The sequence below is a fragment of the Helobdella robusta genome, assembly GCF_000326865.2.
Source record: "Helobdella robusta unplaced genomic scaffold HELROscaffold_61, whole genome shotgun sequence".
Lineage (NCBI taxonomy): Eukaryota > Metazoa > Annelida > Clitellata > Rhynchobdellida > Glossiphoniidae > Helobdella > Helobdella robusta.
This window is the reverse complement of record NW_008705338.1, coordinates 531,934-559,101: the sequence shown is the minus strand read 5'-3', so window position 1 is coordinate 559,101 and position 27,168 is coordinate 531,934. Positions and strand designations below refer to the sequence as shown.

General features: G+C 32.6%; 4 protein-coding genes across 4 annotated transcripts; 2 read left to right on the top strand and 2 right to left on the bottom strand.

The window, feature by feature from the left end:
* Positions 1 to 4,457: 4,457 nt before the first annotated feature.
* Positions 4,458 to 4,607, bottom strand: HELRODRAFT_147207 (hypothetical protein; the record flags this gene model as incomplete). The annotated part of the gene is made up of 1 exon (XM_009029700.1): positions 4,458 to 4,607. A coding segment is annotated over one exon (150 nt), but the record flags the coding sequence as incomplete, so codon positions are not given.
* Positions 4,608 to 7,666: 3,059 nt separating this feature from the next.
* Positions 7,667 to 16,786, top strand: HELRODRAFT_187461 (hypothetical protein; the record flags this gene model as incomplete). Its single annotated transcript, XM_009029699.1, has 7 exons — positions 7,667 to 7,926; positions 8,359 to 8,469; positions 8,916 to 9,064; positions 11,478 to 11,706; positions 13,762 to 13,932; positions 14,427 to 14,575; positions 16,709 to 16,786. Exons 1-7 carry the CDS (start codon positions 7,851 to 7,853, stop codon positions 16,784 to 16,786), a joined length of 963 nt encoding a protein of 320 aa, XP_009027947.1. The 5' UTR covers positions 7,667 to 7,850.
* Positions 16,787 to 20,031: 3,245 nt separating this feature from the next.
* On the bottom strand, positions 20,032 to 24,300 carry HELRODRAFT_186045 (hypothetical protein). Its single transcript, XM_009029698.1, has 8 exons — positions 24,031 to 24,300; positions 23,259 to 23,545; positions 22,985 to 23,083; positions 22,710 to 22,817; positions 22,113 to 22,291; positions 21,765 to 21,921; positions 21,159 to 21,508; positions 20,032 to 20,540 (listed from the first exon to the last, which is right to left on the bottom strand). The coding sequence occupies exons 2-8, from the start codon at positions 23,430 to 23,432 to the stop codon at positions 20,303 to 20,305; spliced, it is 1,305 nt and encodes a 434-aa protein (XP_009027946.1). The 5' UTR covers positions 23,433 to 23,545; positions 24,031 to 24,300; the 3' UTR covers positions 20,032 to 20,302.
* Positions 24,301 to 25,982: 1,682 nt separating this feature from the next.
* On the top strand, positions 25,983 to 26,540 carry HELRODRAFT_180390 (hypothetical protein; the record flags this gene model as incomplete). Its single annotated transcript, XM_009029697.1, has 1 exon — positions 25,983 to 26,540. One exon carries the CDS (start codon positions 25,983 to 25,985, stop codon positions 26,538 to 26,540), a length of 558 nt encoding a protein of 185 aa, XP_009027945.1.
* Positions 26,541 to 27,168: the final 628 nt, after the last annotated feature.

The following is a 27,168-nucleotide window of genomic DNA, read 5'->3' as shown; positions in this document are numbered from 1 at the left end:
GGTGGTGTTGTTTCTGTTCGTTTGCGATGTCTTCTTATGAGAGTAGCGTAGGTGTTGTTTACGTTAGAGACGCACCGAATGGTGAGTTTGACCGAATAGTCGAATTATTGGTACGCTATCCGAAGCCGAAATCAGAATACCGAACAACCCACACCCAGATTTAAAAAAAAATGTTTCTTGGATTGAAAAACAAGCTAGTGATAAAAACGGCATGTTTATCCAAAAATTCTTAAGATAATATTCTATCTCTTGTTCAAATTCAGATGTTTTAGCGGCTAAGATGGCCATAAAAATTTCCATTTTATATTAATCAACGGTTATTGCCCTTGAATCCAGACAAAAGGGATGGCTTAATTGGAAATTGCGCTATTTGGCATTCAAAATAACCAAATCCGAATGTCAAATTTTGGCCGAATATTTGGTGCAAACTCCAGTTTTGGTTTGTATACGTTTGTTTATGTCTGTTAATGTTGACAATTAAATTTCTGTTTTTGATGATGCTCGCATTGTGTTGATGATGCTATATTGTGCCGATGATAATGGAGATAGATAAGTTATGACGACGACGATGATAATTTGTATAAACAATCATTCAGTCATCTTATTAATTTTTTTAATTAATTCGATTGTAACAACTTACAATAAATAAATAAATTTTTATTTACTTGAACAGATAGATCAAACTTTGTGTTTATTATGTTTATTTCCGTTCAATAATTTTCATTGATTGTTTATAAATTATGCTTGTTATGTTTATATATACCTATGTGAATGTTTTAAAGGTTTGTACAAGTTTTTTTTATATTTGATTATGTATGTTTATATATATAATGTATCACTATGTTATTTCTATTATGTTTATATATATATAAATATGTTTAATTCTTAGTTTCTTTTTCCATTTTTTTAAACTTTCGGAATGATGTTTTGGTATATAAAAAAAGACTGGTTTGCATGTTTCTAACTCGTGTTTTCAAATGGTGGCTAACGCTTCTAATAAAAAGAGGTGCTGCTGTAGCTACCGCTCCTGCCGTTACAGCTACTATAAGGGCTGCGGCGTACCGAGGTGTACTGGCGCCCGGAAAAGTAACTCTTTTGGCGACCCCCACCTACCAATGATATATCAGAGGATCGATCTTGTCCCATAGATGCTCTTAGATACGTAGAAATAAGTTTTAGTTTGCTAAATGAACGCTCGCAGCTTGCTATGGAAACAGAATTTTTTTTGTATTCCAAATTTTATTTGACATTCAGGCAATCAAGAAGTTAAGAATGAACTTGTGCTGATTCCCTTAAATAAATGTACAAAGAACAAATAGATTTATCAATAAGAAACTGAATGGTTGTTAATATCAACAATAAACTCATATCCTAAAATTGACAAATAGAATAAATTGCAGTATCAATTTAATCAAGCAAACTAAAATAACTAAGTTTAACGAAACAGAAGTGGTCGGCATGATTTCCAAAGCAATTCGCTTATTTAGAAACATATCGTCACCATGTGAAATAATAAATGACAATATTTCAAGCGGGCTTCCTAGGACAGCTTCTGGTCGAAATTTCAGCAACATACTGCAGCATACATTTTTATAATTAGTTCCTTTTCATCAATATGAGTTTCATAAAAGCCAGCCAGTTAGGTACATTGCTGTTGAATATTTTTGATTTATCAGTATCAAACAACTTGCTGATATCGAAAAGAAATCCAATCCATACATGTCAAATATTTGTTCACACGCCTCTGTTTATAAAATTTTGAAGTTCCATGATTATCTGCGGAATACGTACAAAGCTGTGGATATAGTATTGCTTTTTTAAACGTCAAGCTCGAAAATTTGTACACACATACGTATATACAAATTAATTATGGGTATAGATATGTACTCTGCCTACATATATATATATATATATATATATATATATATATATATATATATATATATTGGTACTATATATATAGATATGTGTGTGTGTAAATATATATATCTAGATGAGGTTTTTGGCGCGCGAATGTTTCATGTGTGTGTGTTGGTTGGTTTGGCGCGCTTGTTGTATGGAGTGGTCTGGTATGCATGCTGGTTTTGTACGCTACGCATGCTGGTGGAATGTAATGTGAATGGGTTTTATGTGAATATTATGGCGAGAGTATAGTGAGTATATTTGAGAGTGTATGGTTGCTCGTGGGAATTAAAATGTAATTACTTTGGATAACTGTTGAAAGGAATAGACAGACAGTTAGGTTTTCAAAACGAGTACTTAACCTGACGACTAGTCCGGCTGGTTTTAATTACAATTCGCCTCTATCATTGCGATTGATATATTGGTTTTGGCTAAATTCCCGTTCTAAAACATTAAGTATTTTATCGCTGTAACCCTCACGGTAAACATTTTTTTCTTATTTTTTTCTTATTTTTTTCTTTTTTATTTTCACCATTAAACTCAATTGGAAGATCTTTCGGAAAAAGAGGTAGCAAACCTTCTGGAAAATGTTACAAATCTGGAAGATTTAACAAATCTTCCACATGATCCAACAAATCTTGTGGAACATCTAACAGATCATCCGGAACATCTAACAAGTCTTCTGGAAAGATCATGGCGCTAGTTTCTGGTAGTTTAGTCAGTTGTTCTGTAGGTTTTTGTTTCGTTGCCACCATCAGTTGTTTCTCAGGCAACATAATGGTAATGGGCTCTGGAACCTTTTTAGTAAATTTAGACAAGATAATTACTTTTTTTGCGACATCGAACGTTGTTGAATCATATTAGAAATTTTCTGTAGAGATTCTAGCGACATGAAACTCTATACATTGGCTAATATAGATTCAAAACCAAAGCACATTCAAAACTAAAGCATCTAAATCGATCTATTTGTACTGGATGATATTCATTTAGCTAATTATTTAATTTAATAGATAAAGAACATTAAGTAAATTTAATAATTTAATTAATAAAGAACATTAACTAAATTAAAGGCTATTAATCATTTTATAAGTTTTGCGATGTTGAAATTTTTTCAAATTACTTATATAGAGGCATCAAATTGTTATACAATAGTTTACTTCAATAATAGTTTAAACTTTTATAAGACAAATTGGTCCATAAAATCATTACTTTGATGTTTTACAATCTTTGCTCGTAATATTTACTAACTTTGTTATCTGCAATTATAATTTCTCTTGTTATCTTTTTTAATGGAATTTCATGATTGAATCGATAATTCATTATTTACAAAACGTATTGTTCATTTTGAATATTTTAATTTTTTAATATGTTTTCGATTTGGTTGAAATCGATATTTTTTAAGAACAAGAAAAAATTTTCATCTCTATCGTTCATAAAATTACTTAGCTAGGACTTTCTACGCGTCACACACGCGAAACACTTTGTTCCGCGTAGTTCGTGGGTTTCGTTCTAACCAAGAATGTACAAACAACTTTGATTATTTACTATTTACTATTTTTCATATGAAATATTATTTTTCGAATTCTCTAGTTGTCGACAACGGAACAACACGTGAATCCAAGCGTCGAATCAGTGATAAGTTTGGGACTGTTTGCACTAGAGCCCCAAGCAGAGAAGATTTTTCTAAACCGCAACTACACTTATCCGCAGAGTTCACGTCCACATCCGCACTGCTCATTATCCGCAACTGCGAAAAGACAAACTAAATCGGCCGTCTTAATCTCATGTTTAAAATTAGAAGATAGCAACACTAGAAAGTAATCTATTTACAATATAATTATAATCAGACAGCAGATAATCTCAATTTATTTTCAAACAATTTAAAAAAATTTTAATATTTTCGACTAAAACAACAATTACAAAATAAACGACGTTGTGCAAATTATTTAATTATTTATTATATGTTATCCTCGCTGATACTTTTAACAGTCTGTACTAGAATCAATGTCAGACGATGTTTATGATAGTGCACATAAATTGCTTGTTGGGCATTTTTCTTGATTCGGGCTTGGACACCCGAGTGTGTACCTCCCATAATTGATGCTCCATCGTAACAATGAGCGATTAGGTGGTTCCTATTTGGCTTAAACTCATCAGTAATATCAATGATAGACGATGTTAGATGGAAAGCATCAACCGGATGCATGTGATACTCTCCAAGTGGTTTTCCATTGATGACGCTATTATCAGCATATCTTATGAAGTAACTGAGCTGTTACTTCTCGGATTCGTCTCTGGTTTCATCAACAAGTATTGAACAATACCTGACCTTTTTTACTATATAGAGTCGGGACTGTTGCAGTAGACGATAAATTATATCATTTTGATATTCGAGAAAGACCTAACTCGTCATTAAGAAGATCTAACAAATCATACAGAAAATTAATAGTGCTAGTCCTGTTGCAGTTGTAGAGTTGGTTGCACTGCACATATTTGCTTCCTGTTTAGTTGTTGAGATAGGTAGTTTCTCACTCGGATAACAGTCGTCTCATCAGTTTTTTTTCTTTCACTCTACGGTTCTGAAACCAGTACTTAACCTGACGACTAGTCAGGCTGGTTTCATTTACAATTCGTTCTCTATCACTGCGATTAATATATTGGTTTTGGCTAAATTCCCGTTCCAAAACATTAAGTATTTCATCCCTGTAACCCTCTCGGTAAAATTCATCTGTGCGAATCTTATCCTCCGCTTTATTTTTTTTCTTATTTTTTTCTTTTTTATTTCCACCCTTTAACTCAATTGGAAGATCTTTCGGAAAAAGAGGTAGCAAACCTTCTGGAAAATGTTGCAAATCTTTTGGAAGATTTAACAAATCTTCCACGTGATCCAACAAATCTTGTGGAACATCTAGCAAATCATCCGGAAGATTTAACAACAAATTTTCTGGATCTTCTGGAACGTCTAGCAAATCATCCGGAAGATCTAACAAGTCTTCTGGAAAAATCATGGCGCTAGTTTCTGGTAGCTCCTGCAGTTCTGTAGGTTGTTGTTTCGTTGCCATCATCAGTTCTTTCTCAGGCAAATTGATGGTAATGGGCCCTGGTGCCTTTTTAGTAAATTTAGGCAAGATAATTACTTTTTTTTGCGACATCGAACGTTTTTGATTCATATTAAAAATTTTCTTCAGAGATTTTAGCGACTCTTTGCGAGGTTGAAAATTTATTCAAATTACTAAAACAGTGGCCTCAAATTGTTATCCAATAATTTACTTCAATAATAGTTAAAGCTTTTATAGGACGAATTAGTCCGTAGAATCATTACTTTGATGTTTTTCAATCTTAGCTTGTAAAATTTTCAACTTTATCGTTCATAGAATTACTTAGCTAAGACTTGCTACGCGTCCCACACGCAAAACAGTTTGTTCCGCCTAGTGCGTGGGTTTCGTTCTAACCAAGAATGTACAAACAACTTTGATTATTTACCATGTGGAAATAAAACTTTCCAATTAAATGCCTTAGGAAGAACGATTTAATTTATAAAATGTTTCAACAAAAAATTTTCAAATCGATCAGCTAGAATTTAATAAATTTTTCATATGAATTAATATTTTTCGATTCATTCTCTAGTTGTCGACAACGGAACAACGCAGAACAACACGTGAATCCAAGCGTCGCATCACGTGGTAAGTTTGGGACTATTTGCACTAGAGCCCCAAGCAGAGATTTTTCTAAACCGCAACCACCCGCATCTACAGAGTTCACGCCCGCAACCGCCCACATCCGCACTGCTCATTATCCGCACCTGCGAAAAGACAAACTAAATCGGCCGTCTTAATCTCATGTTTAAAATTAGAAGATAGCAACACTAGAAAGTAATCTATTTACAATATAATTATAATCAGACAGCAGATAATCTGCTGAGAAGACAACTTTCAATTTAAAAAATTTTTTACGACGATGAGGAAGTTGAAGAAGCAATTTATTTATTTATTTAATATTTATAAAGATGTTTTTAAACATATATATATATATATATATATATATATATATATATATATATATATATATATATATGATATTATCGGATTTTAAACAAACTAATATAACGAAATATCTGCCGAATAAAAATATTTTATTATTATTGTTATTATTATTATTATATAGTGATGATTCCATCCTATGTTAAAATATCTATTCCCTTTCGGTTTCGATTATTTTCAGGTGTAAAATTTCGATTTCGATTTTTTTTCGAACAAAATTCAACTCAATGATTTTTTGTCTTTAAATTTCATTGAAACAATTTAAAATTTTAAATGTTAAAAACAAATTATCATAAAACATGTCAGAAATTATTGTAAGTATTAAAATATATGTCAGAACAGAACTATGAGTACACACCTATCTAATTATATCGTCCAGCAGCTTCCAAAGTGCAATCAACTTTTTGTTTTTATTATCATATGCACTCCTTAGAAGTTCTCGAAGGATGATCACCCACGTAACATGAACATTTAGTGAGAACAATTCACAACATAACATAATGGCTAAATCAACATACCAAACAGAAGTTATTTATACATGCATATATACAAAGTAAATCAAGAAATCCAAAAATTATATAACCAAATTAAAAAAAAAACAAGAAACCGGTCAACATTTGATAAGTAAATACATAGACATTATTTAAAAAATGTTCAAAAAAGTAAAATTTAAGGCGACGACGAAAAAAAAGTTGAGTATGTTTTGTTGTAGTGGTGGTGTGAAGCAAAAACAAACACATAAAAAATAGTAAAACGTCGTAAGAATAGTAGTCAGTCATTGACCTATAATTAAATTACTCCCAGGGCCTTAGCTTACCAACAATGATTAACTCATCCAATCTACCTACAAATTTGTATTTCTAATTTTTAGAAATTTTACATATTCCAGGTATTGTATTTTACATATTTTAACATTTTTAATTTGCATTTTTTGTATAATTTAATTTTTTTTAATTTTTATGTTAGAAACTTTTTAACTAATGTTAATCTCTAGCCTACCTACGGTTGTCCAAATCATCTCAAACCCTATAACTTACCTACGAATTAAATTAAAGTCCGGTAAAGAAAATAACAAGAACAAGTTGAAGAGAAGATTAACAACGACGACAACACCAAAAAATGGATGCTGTGTAAGTGTGTGCTGTATTGACGTGTGTGTTTGTGCGTGTGCGTGTGTGTGTGTGCGTGTGTGTAAATGTGCGCGCGTGTGTGTGTGTAAATGTGCGGGTGTGTACTCTCCAGAAACTTCTTCACTACGGACAAATACCGGATACTGAAAAAAAATTTTTTTAAAATAAAAACAAAGCCATTGGAAAAAACCTTACTTCAAAAATGATCGTTACTGTACTCCACTGCACTACCACCATCTGGTCGGCACACAAGATGTCATCCAAACTGCAGAGTGTCAAGCGAACAGCCAACGATCCTATTTCACTATCATCATACTAAGTCATCATGAGACAATCATCTGAAACGTGCTGACTCCCACCACAGCCCACCTCTCATCATTCTGTAGACAAAAATTTTTGTTATTTGCGTAGTAGTAAATGAATGTTAGAATCTTAGAAGCAATAGGACGCAATAGGGCAGTTCTACAAATCCAGTTTATAATTCCGTGTGCCAGCCAGACATTGATAGTCTGTTTTGCTGATACTATCTCGGTCCTAGAACTTTTAATCTCATTAAATTATCTTGTCAACATTTAGGATCTTTCCCTGATTAATTTTGTTTATATAGAAATAATAGATTTCCTAACTTTTAATTTTGCATGAATATTCTTTTTTATTTGTTGGTTATAATTTTAAAATGGCTGACAACATCTTTCTGTTGAACTAAATTTAGTTTGTAATTAGTTAAAAAAATATTAATAGGCAATTTCTTGAGAAAAAAAAGGAAATAAAGTTAAAGATGGAACTTCGAGTGGGGAACAAATTTAGGCTGGGCAGAAAGATTGGCAGTGGTTCATTCGGTGACATTTACCTCGGTTTAGTGAAGTTTTTGTTAATTATTTGATTTTGTACGAACATTAAAATTAAATTGAGCCCAATGGCGCTAGTCCATCATTCAATTTCAATTTCTCACTTTTTCTTTGTGCTCAATTTAAAATTTTTTTCTTTTATTTTTATATCACCTGCCAGTTGGTGTTGGTGTTTGAAGTGTTAATCATCTTATTAGTAAAATCTAAATGAAACATTAATTTATTTTTGGTTTAATTTAAATTTCAAATTTAGTTATCATTTAGTATTAATGCAGCCTATTGGTTCATTTTTAAAATAATTATTAGTAATACAGTACTTGAAATAACATATTAATATTAAATAGAGATTTTAATATAATTCATGAGCTGAAATGAATGAATAGTGAAAGTGATGTACATTTAAATTGCTAAAATATATTTAAAAAATAATTTAAATAGGGACGGACATAACAAATGCAGAAGAGGTTGCCATTAAGTTGGAGTGCGTCAAAACGAAACATCCCCAGCTACACATCGAGAGCAAAATATACAAACTAATGCAAGGGGGAGGTCTGTCATTGTGGCTGTTGTGGTCATTGTGGTTGCTGCTGCTGGTGTTTGCTGCTGTTGTGGTTACTGCTGCTACTGTCTGCACTATTTACTTTTGAATCTTTTTGTTTTCTATTGACATCAAATAATATGGCCCCCAATTGTACCTAGAAGAAGATTGGGAAACTTGAAATTTGGCTGGTGCTTGTTGTTCTAGACCCATCATGTTTCTTTAGAACAATGCTTTAGAACAATGCTTTTTTATTTATGAATTTACACACACATACATATACACACACACGTACAGACATACTCATACATCATACAAACACTTTGTACACACTTACGCACACTTACTTACACATTCATTTACACTTTACACACACACACACACACATACACACCTATTAATACACACACACACACATACTTACTCACACATACACACATGTTATACATGTTCCCAGTTGGTATCCCGATAATAAAGTGGTGTGGGTCGGAGGGTGACTACAACGTCATGGTCATGGAACTACTCGGTCCATCTCTCGAAGATCTCTTCAACTTCTGTTCCAGGAAGTTCAGTCTCAAAACTGTACTCCTGCTCGCTGACCAGATGGTGGGTTGTGGTAGTGGGTTGCGTGGGTAGGTGTGAAAGGGTGGGTAGGTGTGAGTGGGTGGGTAGGTGTGAGTGCGTGTCTGGTGTGCTGGGTGGCAGACTGACTGATAGAAGTCTGGTTAGATTGGTGACTGACCGATGACAATAATGATGAGATGTGGTGAATGAGTGATCATGGTGATAGCCCTGGTGGTGTGATAGTTGTTTTATTTTTTCATAAGATGGCAAACACATTGATGTGTGTATGATAAGTTTGTAATTGATGTTATAGCACTTTTTGCCTATGTATCCTTACAATTGTTATATTATTGGTTTTTGTGACTGTGTGTGTGCGTGCGTGTGTGTATGTGTGTGTGTGTAGTATATCCATGTGTATCGGTATGATGTTAAATGTACTTTTATTAAATTTTGTTGCTAACAAGTGTTCTATTCTGAACTAGCAGTTAATTGTTTTGGTTGCTGCTATAAAAAGACCAGCTGGGAGATTGAATTTTTAATTTGCCTGGGATTGAGTGCTGCATTTAATTGTTTCTATTTCTGTAACCAAACATCATTTTTCTAATCATTTCTTCATTTTTAATTATTTCATTTTTTAATTGCTTTCTTTGTTAGTTTGTTAATGGTTCTTTAAATGTTTATTTCACTGTCTGCTCCTGGTTTTTTGTTGTCATGGTCTGGAAGGAAACTCATCTTCATCCTCACAATCAGTCACAATCACTCTCATTATTATTTCCATTTCTGTCATTGGTTCATTTAAAAAAGATTTTATCGATTAATCAATTAATTCAATTAAATCAATTCATTATCTAGCTAGGTCACCAATCATGGTCATTGCAGTTGTTGTTGCTTCATTAGTTTTCTACTCACCCATCATCATCAGATTAAATTTCAATCACTGAACCGCTTCATTTTTTTCATCTAGTTTTTCATCTAGCTATCAATGTATCAGACCAATCGATATAAATTATCGATCATTATTATTTCTAAAAACTCATCTTCATCCCACAATCGGTCACAACCACTCTTCTTATTATTTCCTTTTTGTCATTTGGTTTATTTAAAAAAGATTTAATCAATTAATTCAAGTAAATCAATTTAATTTATTCAATTTAATCATTTAAATCAATTAATTAATTCAATTAATTAATCATCATCATCGCCACATCATGTGAGGGTAGCAACAATGGAAAGTATTCACCTAGTTAATTATTCATGTCCTATGATTGTTATGAACTCTGTTCATAAACAAATTATGAACAAGTGAGTGAATGATGAACAGGGGAATGAATGAATGGTGAACAAATGAATGAATCAATGAATGATCAACCATTGAATGATGAACAGGGGAATGAATGAATGGTGAACAATTGAATGAATCAACGAATGATCAACTATTGAATATAACATAATTTATATGATAATTGATCAATTGGTGAATTAATTAACTGAGGAAAAGACAAGAAAAATTTGATAAAAAAAATTAACAATGATAAACATGAAATAAACGGAATGGAACCTACAAACGAACGAACCAACGAAAACAAACATACAAACAAATACATAATCTGACAAACAGTTCAAATTGAATGAATAAATAAATAAACAAATGTTACAATATTGAACTGGATATAAACATCACCATTTAACAAAGGCATACCAGGCAACCATCCTAATCTAATTGGATATTATCTTACATAACACTTATGCTTGTGTGCGTGTGTGTGTACGTATTTTTTGTCTGTGTGTGTGTGTGTGTGTGTGGGTGCGTGCGTGTGTATGCGTGCATGTGGGTATTTCATTTGGTGCATGTTCATTATTTTGTGTAACTGAATCATGTATGTTTGTGTTTTGTTGTTGTTGTTTGGTTTCCTGTAATTTATTTTCATCGTCGTCATCATCATCGTCGTCATCATCATCGTCGTCATCATACATTCACTTCACTTTTTACATCTTCCTGGATTACTCACCATTATCATCATCATCATCATTACTGTCCTTGATGTACATTTTTATACATGTTTGTCATTATTTTTTGGGTTATTTTGTAACCACCATCATCATTAACGTCGTCGTCGTCGTCATCATCATTATCGTCATCACCATCATTATCGTCATCATCGTCATCATCATCATCCAGAGTTCATCATTTATCATCACATTTACAAATAAACATTAATAAATTACATGTAACCTTAGAAATGTAAACTGGCCAGAAAATAAACACACATGCAAATGCATACAACCACACATTCAGCAACACACACACAAAACAACAAACTCATACAAACTCATACAAACAAAAAAACAATCATACAAACTTAACACCACGCATACAATCTTATACAAACCCAACAGCTCTCATACAAACACAACACCACGCATACAAACTCACACAAACGCCAACAAAAAACAGATCAGTCGCGTAGAATACATCCACTCGAAGAACTTCATCCATCGCGACATCAAGCCCGACAACTTCCTGATGGGCCTCGGTAAGAAGGGCAACCTCGTCTATACCATTGACTTTGGCCTGGCCAAGAAGTACAGAGACGCCCGCACACATCAACACATACCTTACAAGGAGAACAAGAACCTGACTGGAACCGCAAGATACGCCAGTATTAATACACACCTCGGGATTGGTTGGTTTTGAGCCCTCTCTTGGCGTTTTCTTGGCTGTTGTTGCTTGCTGTTTTAGTTAGTTAGCTAGCAGATGTTTCTGTCTGTTGTTGTTTTGCTGTCTAGTTGGTTTTCTTTTGTTTGTCTGTCTGTTCGTTTGTTTGTTTTTGTTTGTTTGTTTGTTTGTTGTCTTTTTGTTGTCTTTTTGTTGTCTTTTTGTTGTCTTTTTGTTGTCTTTGTGATCTTTGTTTTTGATTTGATTCCAATAGTACTTTTTAGCTCCTTCATGATTATTTATTTTTTCTTCATCTAGTTTGATTCTTCTTTTTTATTCTGATTGATCTTTTTAAGCTTCTCTTTTTCTTTCTCTGTTATGATGATTGTTGCTTTGTGCATGGGCTGATATTTTCCGGTTGTTCATTCATTCTGAGCTAATGAGCAAACAAATAAGCCAGCCAGCTACTGATGTTTCATTGAAGATGATTGTTTACAGCAGATTTTGAAAAATTTTTGTTATGAAACTTTTCAAAATGTTAACCATAATAACACAGCCAGGTTAAGTATATTTATGACTTTAGAATGCTACTACAAATATTATTGCCATTGTTATATGTTGTGAACATTATAATGTGCCTAGTGTATGTGTGTGTATGTGTGCGTGTGTGTGTTTGTGTTCATTCATCACATTTATGCTTAACTTATTTCTTACCATTGATGTTCAATTCTGAATAGCCATATAATTCACTTAAAACGTTTCTTTGTGTGTGTGTGTGTATGTATGCATGCATATATGTATGTGTATTTGCATGTATATATGTATGCATGCATGGATCCGTGTATATTTGTACCTACATATATGTGTATGCATGTATACAAGTTGGTATACACTGTTTGTTTATTTGTATGTGTAAAAATCTGTGTATTCATTCACCTATAGAATGATCTCGATCTCTGCTGTAATGTGTGAGCTTGTTGTAGATTGGAATTATTCTAACAATTCACAATGCTATATGAAATTAGTTTTTCACCTTGTTACATTTTTGACTTGACTTTTGCAAAATTATGAAGAATTTGACATTGTTATTATTATTATCATTATTATTATGATTATTATTATTCCTTATTTATTTTTATTATAGAATGCTGCCGTAAGTTAGAATAATGCTACAACACAGTGGACCTCTGTTCACTGATCTGTGTGTGTGTGTGTGTGTGTGTGTGTGTGTGTGTGTGTGTGTGTGTGGTTACATTAATATGGGATTACATTGAATGATTGCATGATTGCGTGGTTATATCACTACACGATTACATTACATTATTTAAAATTACATTACATTATTGCATCCCTACTTATTTATTTACGTCATTTTTCACGTGATCTTGTGATTATGTGCCGTAATTACGTCACATACATTACATTACGTCACATACATTACATACATACATTATCAATACCTGGTTATGTTGTTATAGGATTGCATGGTTAAATAATTTAATATGGACAGTTTCATGTTAGAGTTATGTTCTATTCATTTTGTTGTTGTTGTGGTCGTTGTTGTTGGTTGTTGTTGTTGTCATTATCTTTATTATTAGTGTGTTATTTTCAATGTTCCAAATGATAATATATTTTGTTTGTTGATGGGTTTTTTAATAGAATTGATGAAATTATCAGTCCTAATTATAGGACTTGGATTTGGAATTTGTAATCACGATGACTTAATTTCGGCTATACTGAATGTTTGCGTTCTGACATAATTTGTAGTATCCATGATAAATCAGACTGCATCACACAAACATTACACAAAACAACAACGCAACACCATATGAAACAACAACACAAAACACGAAACATCTACATCAAACACACACGCACACATCTACATCATACACACACACACACGCACACACGCACAACAACTCAAAACGATAGAAACAACAACGACACAACACACGGAGCAACTACATCACACACACACAAAACACAGTTACGCAACACCGTATGAAACAGCAACAACATAACACGCGAAACAACTACATCTCACACACACGACAACAACAACATCAACAACAACATGCAGAACAAAGCCGCAGAGATGACATGGAGTCGTTGGGCTACGTGTTGATGTACTACCTGAGGGGCAACCTGCCGTGGCAGGGATTGAAGGCGGCCACCAAGAGGCAGAAGTACGACAGGATCAGCGAGAAGAAGATGTCCACCCCAATCGAGGAACTCTGCAAAGGATTCCCTTGTTAGTTACGTGTAAATCCTTGTAAAAGATTTCTTTGTTAGTTGCTATTCATTCGTCTTAAAGAATTTCCTTGTAAGCTATCATCCATCCATTCATTCATTCATTCATTACAATCCTTTCACTTTCATTCAATTAAATTAATTTTATTCATTTTGTTATTGTTGTAATCTCGTGACTTTGTCATTTCATGAAATATATCTATAACGCCTCTAGCTTGGTGGTTATGAAGCTTTTTGCTAATGATGTTTAATGGGAAGTGTTGAGTTGCCAGCAGCATAAGTTCATTATCTATAAATTTATCTATTGATCATGAAGTAACTCAACCGTAAACGACTCCATTCTCAAATGAACAACAACACATCTAACTACACAAGTACATGCTGAGCTCAATAATGAAACCAACAACATAAGCATAAACAACACGCAACGACAACAGCTGCCAACAAATCAAAAATTCAACAACCACAATGAAAAAAAAAACCTCCAACTTCCAGCTGAGATGGCCACCTACCTGAACTTTTGTCGAGCCATGCGGTTTGACGACAAGCCCGACTACTCGTATTTGAGGCAGCTGTTCAGGAACCTCTTCCACAGACAAGGTTTTACCTACGACTACATCTTCGACTGGAACATGCTCAAGATCGTAAGTGTCTGTTGCCTATGCGTGTGTCCAGAGTTTGTTTGGTGCACGTTTGTTTGTTGTTTGTTGGTTATAATTGTTCTTTGTTTATTATATATATATAGCCTGGCAACACTAAACCTCTTTTACAACAGCAACAACAACAATCAACCATGCAACCGAACGAGATAACAGACCACAGACGACAGCCACAACAACAACTTCCCCGCAACAACAACATTCACCACCAGGTTGATGACCCCGTGGTGCAAAGTCAGTTTTGTTGTGCTTTTGTGTTTTTGCCTTGTGTGTGTGTGTGTGTGTGTGTGTGGTGTGTGTGTGTGTATGTGTCGGTTTATGTGCGTTTGTTTATGTGTGTGTGGTGTCTGTGTGTGAATGTTCATGTGTTTTAGCATGTGTTTGTTGTTTGACGTTTGATGGTTCTATTGGTGTACAAATGATTGAAGAAATTTAGGTTTTACTGTGTTTTGTTGGGTTTAACCCTTATAAATTAATTGAATATGTAAACCTGAAGATTTTTTCAATTGTTACATGCTGTGATCTGTACATTTGCTGATTGTGAACTTGAAATTAACTTTATAATTAGTTTTTGGTTTAATTTTTTATACATGAAAAATGTAAATAAAATTGAAGGCTATTTGACGAAGACATATAAATTAAATTAATTAATTTCAATTAATTTTTCATTCATTTCTGCTTCAATTTCATCATTTTATCTCAACTTCCTCCTCAACCATGTACCTGATGTACCTGATGATTGATAAACATTATAGCTCGGTTAACTCAAATGTAGGCATTCTAAACACTTTTCTTTAATAATCAGCAGCCTATAAAATGTTTTATAGTTAATTGTTTATAGGTGCGCTCTACATGCAAACACAAGCAAAAGCAAAGAAATCACACATATATTTGCGCGCACACAAGTTCACACTTTTTCTCACTCACTCTCTCTCTCTCTCTCTCTCTCTCTCTTTCTCTCTCACACACACAAACCACACACACAAACAAATAAATAAATAAACATAAACACACACACACACGCAGTTAATCAATCAATCACAATTGAAACGAGCGCATGTTAATAATCAGTTTCTGTTGAGTAGTGAGTTAGTTGGCACCACATCAAACCATGCGTGCACGCATGCACACATACATGTACATTGTACATGTGTGTATCTAGGTGTAGTACAAAATGTACACGTTGATACCTTTTCAATACAAAACAAACAAACGAATCATTCAAATCTCATCTAAATGTTTAATTTGCAACAGTGCATGCAGTTCATTCTCGCAAACAAATCATTAAACAAGCTGGGATAGAACCTCCTCTCCTTGCCTTGTTCTGCTTTTTATGTCAGACACCTTTATTTAATAAGATAGCAACAGGGTTGAATGGAAATTGGGAAAAAAATGTCACCCTTAACTCTAGACTACTCTTCTAGACTGCAAGGAGTAAGATGGTGATGTGGAAATGATTTGCATTTAGAAAGAGGAAATTATTTAAAATAAATAAAGAGACTAATTCTGAGTATTCACTTGACAAAATTATTAATAATAATAATAACCTTAAATAAATAATTAGGTAAAATGTCGGGGAGCAAATTAAAGAATAATGATTTATATTTACGAAAGGTGATTAATTTGTTCAGTAATTGAATGAAATGTAGTGAATGAAATAGAAAAGATCCGGTAACAGTTTTCTAATGTACTGAGCAGACATGGCTGTTTAAGACAATAAATTATTGATACGTGTGTGGTAAAAAACCTATTAACGACAAGACAACAACAACATTATTAACCAATAAGACAGCAACACAATGGCAACTTCAACACCGAACAACAACAAAACGAAAACTTCAACATTCACAATAACACCGACATAACAACAACTCCAACATCCACAACAACACCAACAAAACAACAATTTCAACATTCACAACAACGCCAACAAAACAACAGCTCCAGCATTCACAACAGCACCAACAAAACAACAATTTCCACATTTACAACAACACGAACAAAACAACAACTTCTACAACACCCACTCACAACAGCCAGCATCACTCCACGCCTGATGATGAAAGCACAGAGGAACGATCTGCCTACCAACCTCAACAACAACATCAACAACAGTAGCAGCAACAACAACGTTGCCAGCAAGCGACCAACGACGACAACGAAGGACGCGACGCTTGCAGACGCCAACAACTTTAGAACTCCAACCAGCATCAACAACAACAGCAGGAAATTGTATAAGAAATAATTTTCTAACAACTATAATAAAAACAATAATAATAATAATATCAATAGTAATAATAATAATAGTTTAAAGTGTTTTGTCCATCGACCTATCTAGACATTCTGTTATGTACATAATGTCTTTTTGATTTATTATTGGTTTTTTGCCTACGTTTTATGCCCGTACAGTTGGATAGGTGTGTGTGTATGTGTGTTTGTGCATGTGTGTTTGTGCATGTGTGTTTGTGTGTGTGTTTGTGTATGTGTGTTTGTGCATGTGTTTGTGCATGTGTTTGATGGGAGGCTGTGTGTTTGTGTATGTGTGTTTGCGTGTGTGTGTGATAGGGGGTTGTCTGTGTGTGTATGCGTGCGTGTGCGTTTTTATACATGTGAGGAAGTAAGTTTTTTAAAAATACCAAAATTGTAGGTCACACATTTACAGTTACCAATTTTAGACTTACGGAAATGAGTTGTAAATTTTTAATTAATCATTTAATTATTAATTAATTAATATTTCTTTTGCATGAAATTTTTAAGATTATTTTGTCAACTGATCGAAATAAATTAGTGGCATGTTAATTAAACGAATGAATTTTTCGAATTGTTTTGATAAATGTTGAAAAAGTTATTTTAACATGCACTCGAACGAATTTTAGTGCTAAATACTCTTCTTTTTTTATCAATCTCCCACATCTGCGCCGTAATGTTAATCTCGCTGCTTGCTTGTAAATAAATTTGTCGTTACAATCGTGTCGCATCAAGTTACTCTTCTTTTTCGTTGGATCAGATGAATGAGTGAATGTGAAAGATTTGTTGCGAATGAATGAGAGTATACATTTGTTGAGAATGAATAAATTAGTGAGTGAGTGAGTTGGGGAGTGAGTGAGTGAGTGAGTGAGTGAGTGTTGCTAGCTATTCAGCTGAAAGCATTAAATTGTTATTGTTTTGCAAAGTTACATGTAATAGTGCAAATCATTAAATAAATGTTTACAAGTGCTGTGTTATATGAATGTATGGACAACTATACCCCTTGTTGGTTAAGTGAATTTTATTTACCATGACTGCATTCAGTGCATTGTTGTTCGTTTGAAAGGATGTTTATATGAAAGTCAGTGAAACACAAATGAGAATCCATGTAAATAATAAATCATTGTTTCTTTATATTACACACACACACACACACACACACATATATATATATATATATATATATATATATATATTCTACTTATTAGTTGTAACGCACATTCATACATCCACTTGTTCATTCATTCATTTATTTAATTAATTATCCATTCATTCATTCATCCACCCATCCAGTTTCATCATCGAGTCATTATTTTTATTATCATTCATTCATTCGCTGAATCATCTTTTCACCGACTGATCAATCCATCCATTCATCCACTCATTTAATCATCCATTTATTTATTCACTCACTAAATCATTCTTCCATTCATTCATTCATTCACTTAATTGTCTGTCCATCTATTCACCAATTCACTTATTGATTCACTCACTCACTCACCTAATCATTCATCCATTGGTGTGATGTCCTGGATTCAATCTACCAACCAGACCTTCTCCTGTTGTAACATTTCAGCGATCGATCTTTCATAAATTTTGACAATTTCATTACGAATATCTATTTAATTTTACAAACTTTTCAATTCTTGCTTCTTAAGTTTTCTCCGTTATAAATATCCAAAAGTTTCATTTCTTTATTCAATTTATTTATACATTCATTCATCCTATCATTCTAATCAATCATTCATTTATTCACTCATTCATTTACCTTAACTATCAATACAAATATTATTTTGTTCATCCTTTCACTCGAAAGAAATTGTGCATCAATCAATTTCATTTCACCACACTTAGGCGAGACACATTGTCTCATAATATAATTATATTATAATATAATATAATTATATTATAATTATATTATAATATAATTATAACATTAGGATAAATTATTATTGTTATATTATTTATAACGTTTATGACGAATTAATTAACTTGATTAATATATATTACGATAATATTATTGATGATTGACGGGTTCTCTCAATGAATGATAATTTCCAAGACATTTTCATCGCTCTGTTTTATATAGTTCATTTATGTTAGTTCACCAATCATCAACTATGTACAGTACTGTACGGTATAGTACAAAAGAGTACTATACAATGCTGTACAGTGGTTTTGTACGCGAGTACCAACATGATAAATAATGTTGACAGTTTTTTTGACTTGTACATAACGATCATCTCTACCGACATTTCGTAACTGATTAGCGTTGTACTATGTTATTATTACGTCATGTAATTTATTCGTATTTATTTTTATACAGTTTTTTTTTCAATTTTAATTTTCCGAAGAAGAATTTCAGTTGCGTTTTACGGTAGAAATAATAAAAACGATGATAATTTTTGGTAGACATGTTTCTGATGTTGTTTTTTTCATTTTATATTGTCATCTCATCCATCGGCAGTAGCAAGCAGTGTGATTAGATGTCTTTGTTTCGATTGTTCAACACCCATCTAATAAATAATATTGCCATTATGATAGATTTATACAAAATAAATGATTTTGTTGTTCGCACGCAAAACTTACACATGACAACATTCTTTTCTGTTGAGCACGTAATCTGGTTTAACATGTCCTCGCGAATCACTCGTTTGGGCATCTGTCGTTTTTATTGCAGGGGACACTTCAAATTACATTACTCAACGACCCTACGGTGTATGATCAATCGTCGACTTCACTTCCGTGTTTTACACACGTGTGCCGATGTAAGTGTGCTCTTACGTCGATATACGTTTTTTTCTATTAGTTTATTTCGATGTCAGCTTTTTTCCTGAGGGCTAGTACGTTTGTGCGCGGTTATCATGGAACCGTTCCGTTCGATTGATGCTAAGCCGTTACATAAAAATGACATTTGTGACGTGTGTGCGACAAGCTGAGTTGCAATTCATGGACATGTAATATTTAGTATTAACGCGCGAAGTTTAGGTTCATTGGGGAAGCTTAAATGTTGGCGATGATTGTCAAATGAAACAAGGTTAAAAGTTTTGTTCAAAATTATAGAGGTCTAAACTGAAAATAATTGCAAGGAATAGTTCAAGTTCGACAAATGTGTCCCATTATATTTTTTCACTGTTTGCCGTTTCCTCCCTCTGTATGTTATCGAACAAACATCCACTCTCGTCAACTAACACTAAATTAATCATTTTGACATCTTTTATTTTTCCTGTAAGTCACATAAATCAAACTTCAAGGCATAAAATATATTTCATCAAACGTATTTTGTTTTTGAATTCACTAAAAGTTGTATTAAAACCTGAAAGCAAATTTTGAAGCATTTTCTAATCATTCGAACTTTATTTTACGAGCATAATGTTCCTTTGCCTCACGAACTGGCTTGCGTCACAAAGTTCAATGTTACAATAAATATAAGCAATAAATTTAAAATGTTTGCAGAATGACTGGTTAAAAAATACATTGATTCCATCGTTTTAACGCTCGGAAGCATCTGAGAGAGCAGACATAGAAGAGACACCAAAAACTGCACGGACCTATGATATTGTCGACCAAATTATGCAATGATATTAATTTTATGAGGACACCGAAGTCTTTGTAGCAAAATTGTTTGCACCTTTTACATTCGTGAGCTTCATTGTCCAAGTACGCCTTCAAGTGGCCAACATCTTCTGCCGTGTAGTTTATCCTGTATTCAATAAATTTTTCATTGTCATTCATTTGTGTAACCAGAATGTCCAAGTCGGTCAAAGTCGGAGATTTTTGAGGGACCGAAGTTGGAGTCGGATATTATTCCTCCGACTTTGGAAAGTATTTTCCGGAGTAGGAACTCTTCGGAATGTAATGTCAATGCAATTGTCAATTTTTATTTTAAAAATATTTTATGATCATGTTTTTAAAGAAGATAATTACGTAGCGATATGCAACCATCTTTAATACTGAAAATAAATGTTAATAATGTGAATAAAATCACGTAATTTTTTTTCAGTATATTTTGAAACATAAATATAAAGTAATTTTACAAAGAAAAACAATTACATTGACTGATTTCATTTAGTAGCGATAGTTCAGTAGAATTATGACAAAAGTTGAAAAAATTTTCAGGATATAGAAACTCAGAGTCGTTAATTTATACCCGGAATAGGGATTTTTTGACGGACCAGATTCGGATAATTATCATCCGAATTTCATCCTGTGCGTACCGCACAGTAATTATTTATGATGGTAAAAGAGCCAATGAGACATAAATAGGAAAAAACAATTCCAACATAACTTTTGATTTTTTCACTGAAAATAACTAAACTACCTGGAATTTTTCACAGCTCTTGCTGCAAGTTCAATCAACTTTGGAGCATGGTGTAGGTTGGCAACGTCGAAAACCATATCTACAAATTCAGATTTGTTTACATTTCTAGGACTTGGTTCGTCAATTAATTTTATAAAATCTTCTACAAAAGGCTTCTGACACCCGACATTTACGCTGAGATCAATGGTATCCAGTTTAGCCATCCTGGTCATGTCAGCAGGGAACACGAGGATCAGGTTGTGTGAAAGGTCAAGAACACGAAGCTGGCGAGCCCTGCTGATGCCCACTGGAAGATCCTTGATGGAGTTCCTGGAGAGTTTCAATGTAACTAGTCTTGAGAGATTCCAAATCTGATAGAACAAATTTTCGAGACATCCACTAGATACTTGCATATTAATGGAAATACTGCAAAAAGGAACAGATTTAATTTACAAATCTCATCATTTGAAAATATTGTTATATTGTTGACTTACAATGCATGCACCTTTCATGAGTTGATTTCCATTCAAAGTTCAATAACAAAATTTGAAAATTATGACATGAAAATTGTAATAATTTGTTAGTTTTTATGAGGAAAAAAAGAAAAAAATATCGAAAACCAAGTACCTCAGCTGGAATGTGTTCGATGTTGTTGTGGTTGAAGTTTAAACTGGTAAGTCCGCAACATTTGTTGAACAAACTACTCGGCAGGCTGGAGATCCCGTTGTCGGAGAAGTTCAAATCAGCCAGCTGATTCAAATTGTCCCAAGCATCTGGAAGAGTGCTGAATGTTTGTATGCGATGTTTGTGTGGTAAAAAAGATTCCAGTACTTTAATGTGAATGTTTGTTATATGAATTATATAAAAACAACACAGAACAAATATTTTGTTGGTTAGCGATGCAACGCTCCTTACAAATTAATTGAAAATAAAAAAATTAATTTCACCAATAAAGCCTGGCCAGAACATATTTACCGAATCTGGTTGCCTGACAAATCCAATGTCCTCAGATGCCTCAAGCTGCTAATTCGATTGTCGACCTGCCTGAGGTTGATGGATGAGGCGCAGAGGTCTTCAAGTGTGTGGGGAAAGTTTGTGGAAATGAGGTATTCCTGGCGAGATCTTATCACCAGCCTCGTCACCGTTCTTTCAATCTGGTTGTTGGTTGCCATGTATAAACATTGCTATCAAATGTTCTTGTATGGAAATACTGCAGCAATGTTGTCAAATATTTATACTTGGGAACAATTAATCAATGCTATAACAGAGAAAGCTGGCCAAGAAATGAAACCAAAAAATAAAACGACAACCAAAGAATCTGCTGTTTGCAAGGATAATGATGGCAACTAAAAATGTTCAAATAATCACCGAATAAACATTATGAAATCCAAACAATATACTACAGTAAATTGTACTAAGGTGATGAAGAATGAATGGACAAATAGGTACATAAATGAATGCATCAATGAATAAATGAATGATTGGATGGATGTAGAATGAATGAAAAAAATGAATGAATAAATAAACTAACGGATAGGTGGACGAAGAAATGTGGTAAACTATTTTACAAACTTGCTGTGTTGTTGCAGGAGGAAAAAACTGAAGGTGACCAGGCTGGTTATCATTTAAGTTCTGACGCAAAACGTGCAAGAAGGCACTCAACTTAGACATATCATTCGCCTGATATGGTTATTTCGCATGTGATGTTGTTGCATGTGATGTTGTTGCGTGTTGTTGCATGTGATTTTGTTGCACGTGATGTTGTTGCGTGTTTTTGCATGTGATGTTGTTGCGTATATATGTGTTGCTGTTATTGGTTTTGTTAGCAAAGAACAAATCATGTTAACCCTACGGATGAGAATTTCTTTTGGCGGGTTTTTCAGTCTGATTGTACATTTACCTCTGAAAATGTGTCCATCAAATATTTTCTCAACATTATCCTTGAGCTAAAAGTTTCGCGTGGACGTGTGTGTTTGTGCGTGTTTGTTTTTTTGTATGTATGTGTATGTGTGAATCCAACATTAGATTGTATCTTGACCACACATATGCACTACAACATCCCACAAAATATAACATCATCACACAGGTACACATACACACATACAATATCAAAAAACGCACCTTAAAATATTTCCCTGACTTATCAGACCTGGAGCGAATCAGAAGGTAGGCATCAGTGTTCGATAAAGACTTCCTACCAACCATCAACCAACTCATAACCCAGCGATTTCTCGAATTGTCAACCGGTAGATTCGGCTGGTAAATGTTTACTAATACTTCTGCAGACAATTGCATCTCTGACAATGTGATCTTCAGTAATTTATTTATTGGCAATGAGTTATTTGAGATTAAATTTAATTGAGTCAATTAAGTTAATTAATTAATAGAGGGAACTGGGTCTCTGGACGCTAAACGAAGATTGATTGAATTAAGTTAATTAATTGAATTTTATGTGAGGAAGTTGTATCACATTTAATAATTATATTTTTGAGAGTAATTAGTATTACTAAAATTATTTAATCGATGAAACTTCATCCAGGCTATCAGTATTTATTATTAGAGATAATTAATAATATAATTGTATGTATTTATGACAATTAATACATAATTCATTTGTTTTTTAGTTTAGAGCAGTTAGTATTACTTAAATAATAATTTTAACTAAGGAACAGAAATTATGTGCGATAGAGTTATTTTTTCTTGGCTAAACATTTTATTTAATTATTGAAATTAATTAATTAAAATTAATTTATTTATTATAGAAGTCTTAATAGATATAAAAGTTTATGTTATCTTGTGCTGTAAACATAATTTATATAATATATATTAAAAAAACATATTAGAAATTTTAAACTAAGTGAGGTAACAGAAGGAGTAAATTTATTAAACAAACATCGACAACACTTTTCCAATATATAAAAAAACCTGGACTAGATAGGAATTTGTTTGCATTTTAATGTTTTCAAATATTAGTTATAATATTTTAAGATAATGTACAAAGTTTATTTTTTATTATTATTTAAATTTTATAATTAAAAAAGATGACCATGAGTATGATCATGAGTTTACAACTGCCTTCTACCACACAGGTGAAAGTTATTTCACATTTGCAGCAAAAGAATTTTTGATATATTAATGACATTTATGTGAATTATTAAAAACCATAAAATAAATTGATTTAATAAAATTAAAAAAAATTAAATACAGCACTCCACTTGTTTACTTTACTTTAGTAATTAGTTAGTGACAACGGAACTGACTAGATTTGGTTTTATATTTCCAAACTTATTAAACAATTTTACTTGTAAATAAAGACTTAATTATGCAATAATAACTATTAATAATAATAATATTAGTTAAATATTTAAAAAACACTTTTAGTTCAAGAAGACAATTAAACAACAACAGGAATGAAAGTTGAACTTGCGCGCTATGGATAGTAGGAAAAAACCCAAAGAAAAATTAATTGTAATTTTCATAGAGCTTTAGTTATAGTTGAATTCCAGTATACTTTCCAGTATAAACACTAACAAAATCGTATTTCACTTTTTATGTAATATACTTTAATGAAACCATCTATACTTTAATGAAACCATTAACTTTACAAATCTCAATCTAAATTATTTCTAAGAATTTATCAGATATAATTAAACTTAAGCGTCCTGGTTTGCGATCGTCATTTCTTCTTAACTCCTTTTTAACACTCTCGTACTAAATCTACGTTTACTTTTTCTGGCCCACTCCTCTGGAACTCTCTACCTCCTTCTCTAACTACTTTTCCATCACTTAAGAATCTCAAGACACATAAAATTCAATGAGGATCACTGTTGAAAACCGCTAAAATGGCCCTTTAAAATCTAACTGATTGATTGACTGATAGCTTGATCGATCAAGTTAATCATCAATTTATTGTTTAATCCATTCATCCATTAAATTATCGACCTGGTATTTATTCATCACTAGGTTTATTTGTTAGTACATCAATCGCCAATCAATCGTTATCTAAGTACTAATACTAACACTACAGTTTAATTCAAGGAAGTACAAAGTAACGCAGTACAATAAAATACAGTACAGTGAAATAACGCAAAACAATACATTGCAGTACAATACAATAAAATACTTTTGTGAGTACCAGCATGGTAACTCTGACTGCTTTCCAACTTGTCCAATCATCTACACTTCATAACTGATTAGCCTTGTACGTTGTCAGCTCAGGCACGCTGTTGAATTAGTCACATTCATTTTATAATACATTAATTTTTTTTTATAAAAAAAAAGTTGAGGTCTCATTACATCTTTCTTAGATGTACAAACGACACTCAAACAGTTTATAGGAAGTCTATACACAAAGCATGTAATAGACGTGGCAACGTTAATTTAAATAATATAATTAATTATAAAATTCGGAATTGTAAAAATTAGTGATCTTCGGTTTACAACCGAAGACTCGTAACTCCTTTAAAAGATTTATGATCACATCGTATCATAAACGTATATATATATATATATATATATATATATATATATATATATATATATATATATCGGAATATCTGTTCCATTTTATTTGAAAACTCTCGAAGACCTTTAAGGATTAAATAGGGTAGGTGCAAAATATTTACTTTTTAATTTCGATATGAGAAATTTTAAAATGAATAACGCGTTTCAATGTTAATTTTTTTGCAATAAATATTAAGGATTACGTGTTGGCAATACAATCAAAATTGTGGTTTGTCATATTTATTTGTCACAGAAAACCATTTTTCATGTAGTGTACGTTGATTTTTGTAGTAAGTTATTTATATGTGATCTCGTAAAAATTTAAATTACAGGATAGCAACGATGTCGCAAGAATTATTCGGTTTGAATGACGTCAACAACATGGAGTCAGTAGAAAGTATAGAGGATTTCGATGATGTTAACATTAACAACAGTTGTAACAACAGCAGCAACAACGGCATTAATAAAGATAATATCAAGGATAACGATATTAATAGTAGTGATAATAGTGAAAATAATAATGACGATATCGTTAACAATACTAATACCAACGAAGAACACTGGAATGAGACAATTGATAACAATAATAGTGATAACAATATTAGCAATAAATATAATAATAATAATGAGGAGGAGGAAGAACGTTGGGATGTAGATCCAATGACTCCCCATTTTACGACTTTATACAGCGACTATCCGCGGCCAGGATACTACCCTTTCCTATATTATATGCCGACCCTTATAGAATTGAGAAACCGGGAATATGGATTCAGACAGCCGGGTCTGTTCTGCAATTTGATTGGGACTGGGATTCCCGAGCCCAAAGACCCTAAGGTCGAGTTTAACTTTGATATGGCAGACAGTGACGCAGATGAAGATGACTTTGAGCCAGGATTTTAACTGTGTAAAAATTATTTATTTGTAAATTTTTGTAGATGTTTTATAAGATTTTCAAGTTTATTTAAAATGTTATGCGAGATTACATTTTTTGGGTATTTCTAATGACTATTTATTAATTTATTTTGGTAAATCGTTTTCATATTTGAATATTTATTTAAATAAAATTAAACTATATTATCAAAAAAATGACCAATGAATATTGTTGTTTTATCTGCGTAGAGTGTAAGACTAGAATCTCCGTATTCGTATTCCTCCAATTATATGCTTTATTAGGAGTCCATTGCTCATGTGGTATATTATTTCTATAAAACCATCAGATGGCAGATGATGCCAATATTTTCTCGCCAATGACATCACACGTGTAAGCAATTAACTAGGTCTGACAAATATATGTTTTGAATCTTAAAAACTACTTCTCTCAGTAAAAACATTTCTAACTTGAAATATTTAAATCGTTAATGTATAATATTATTTGTTATAAACTTGCGAAAATTTTAGACGTTCGATTCACTTTTTAACGCAGTGCAATACAATAAAATACAGTTATAACCGTGAGAATGACCAAATTGCGCTATAATCTTTATTTGATTGTTTTTATCTTTTGATTGTGTACTCTTCAAATAAAAGA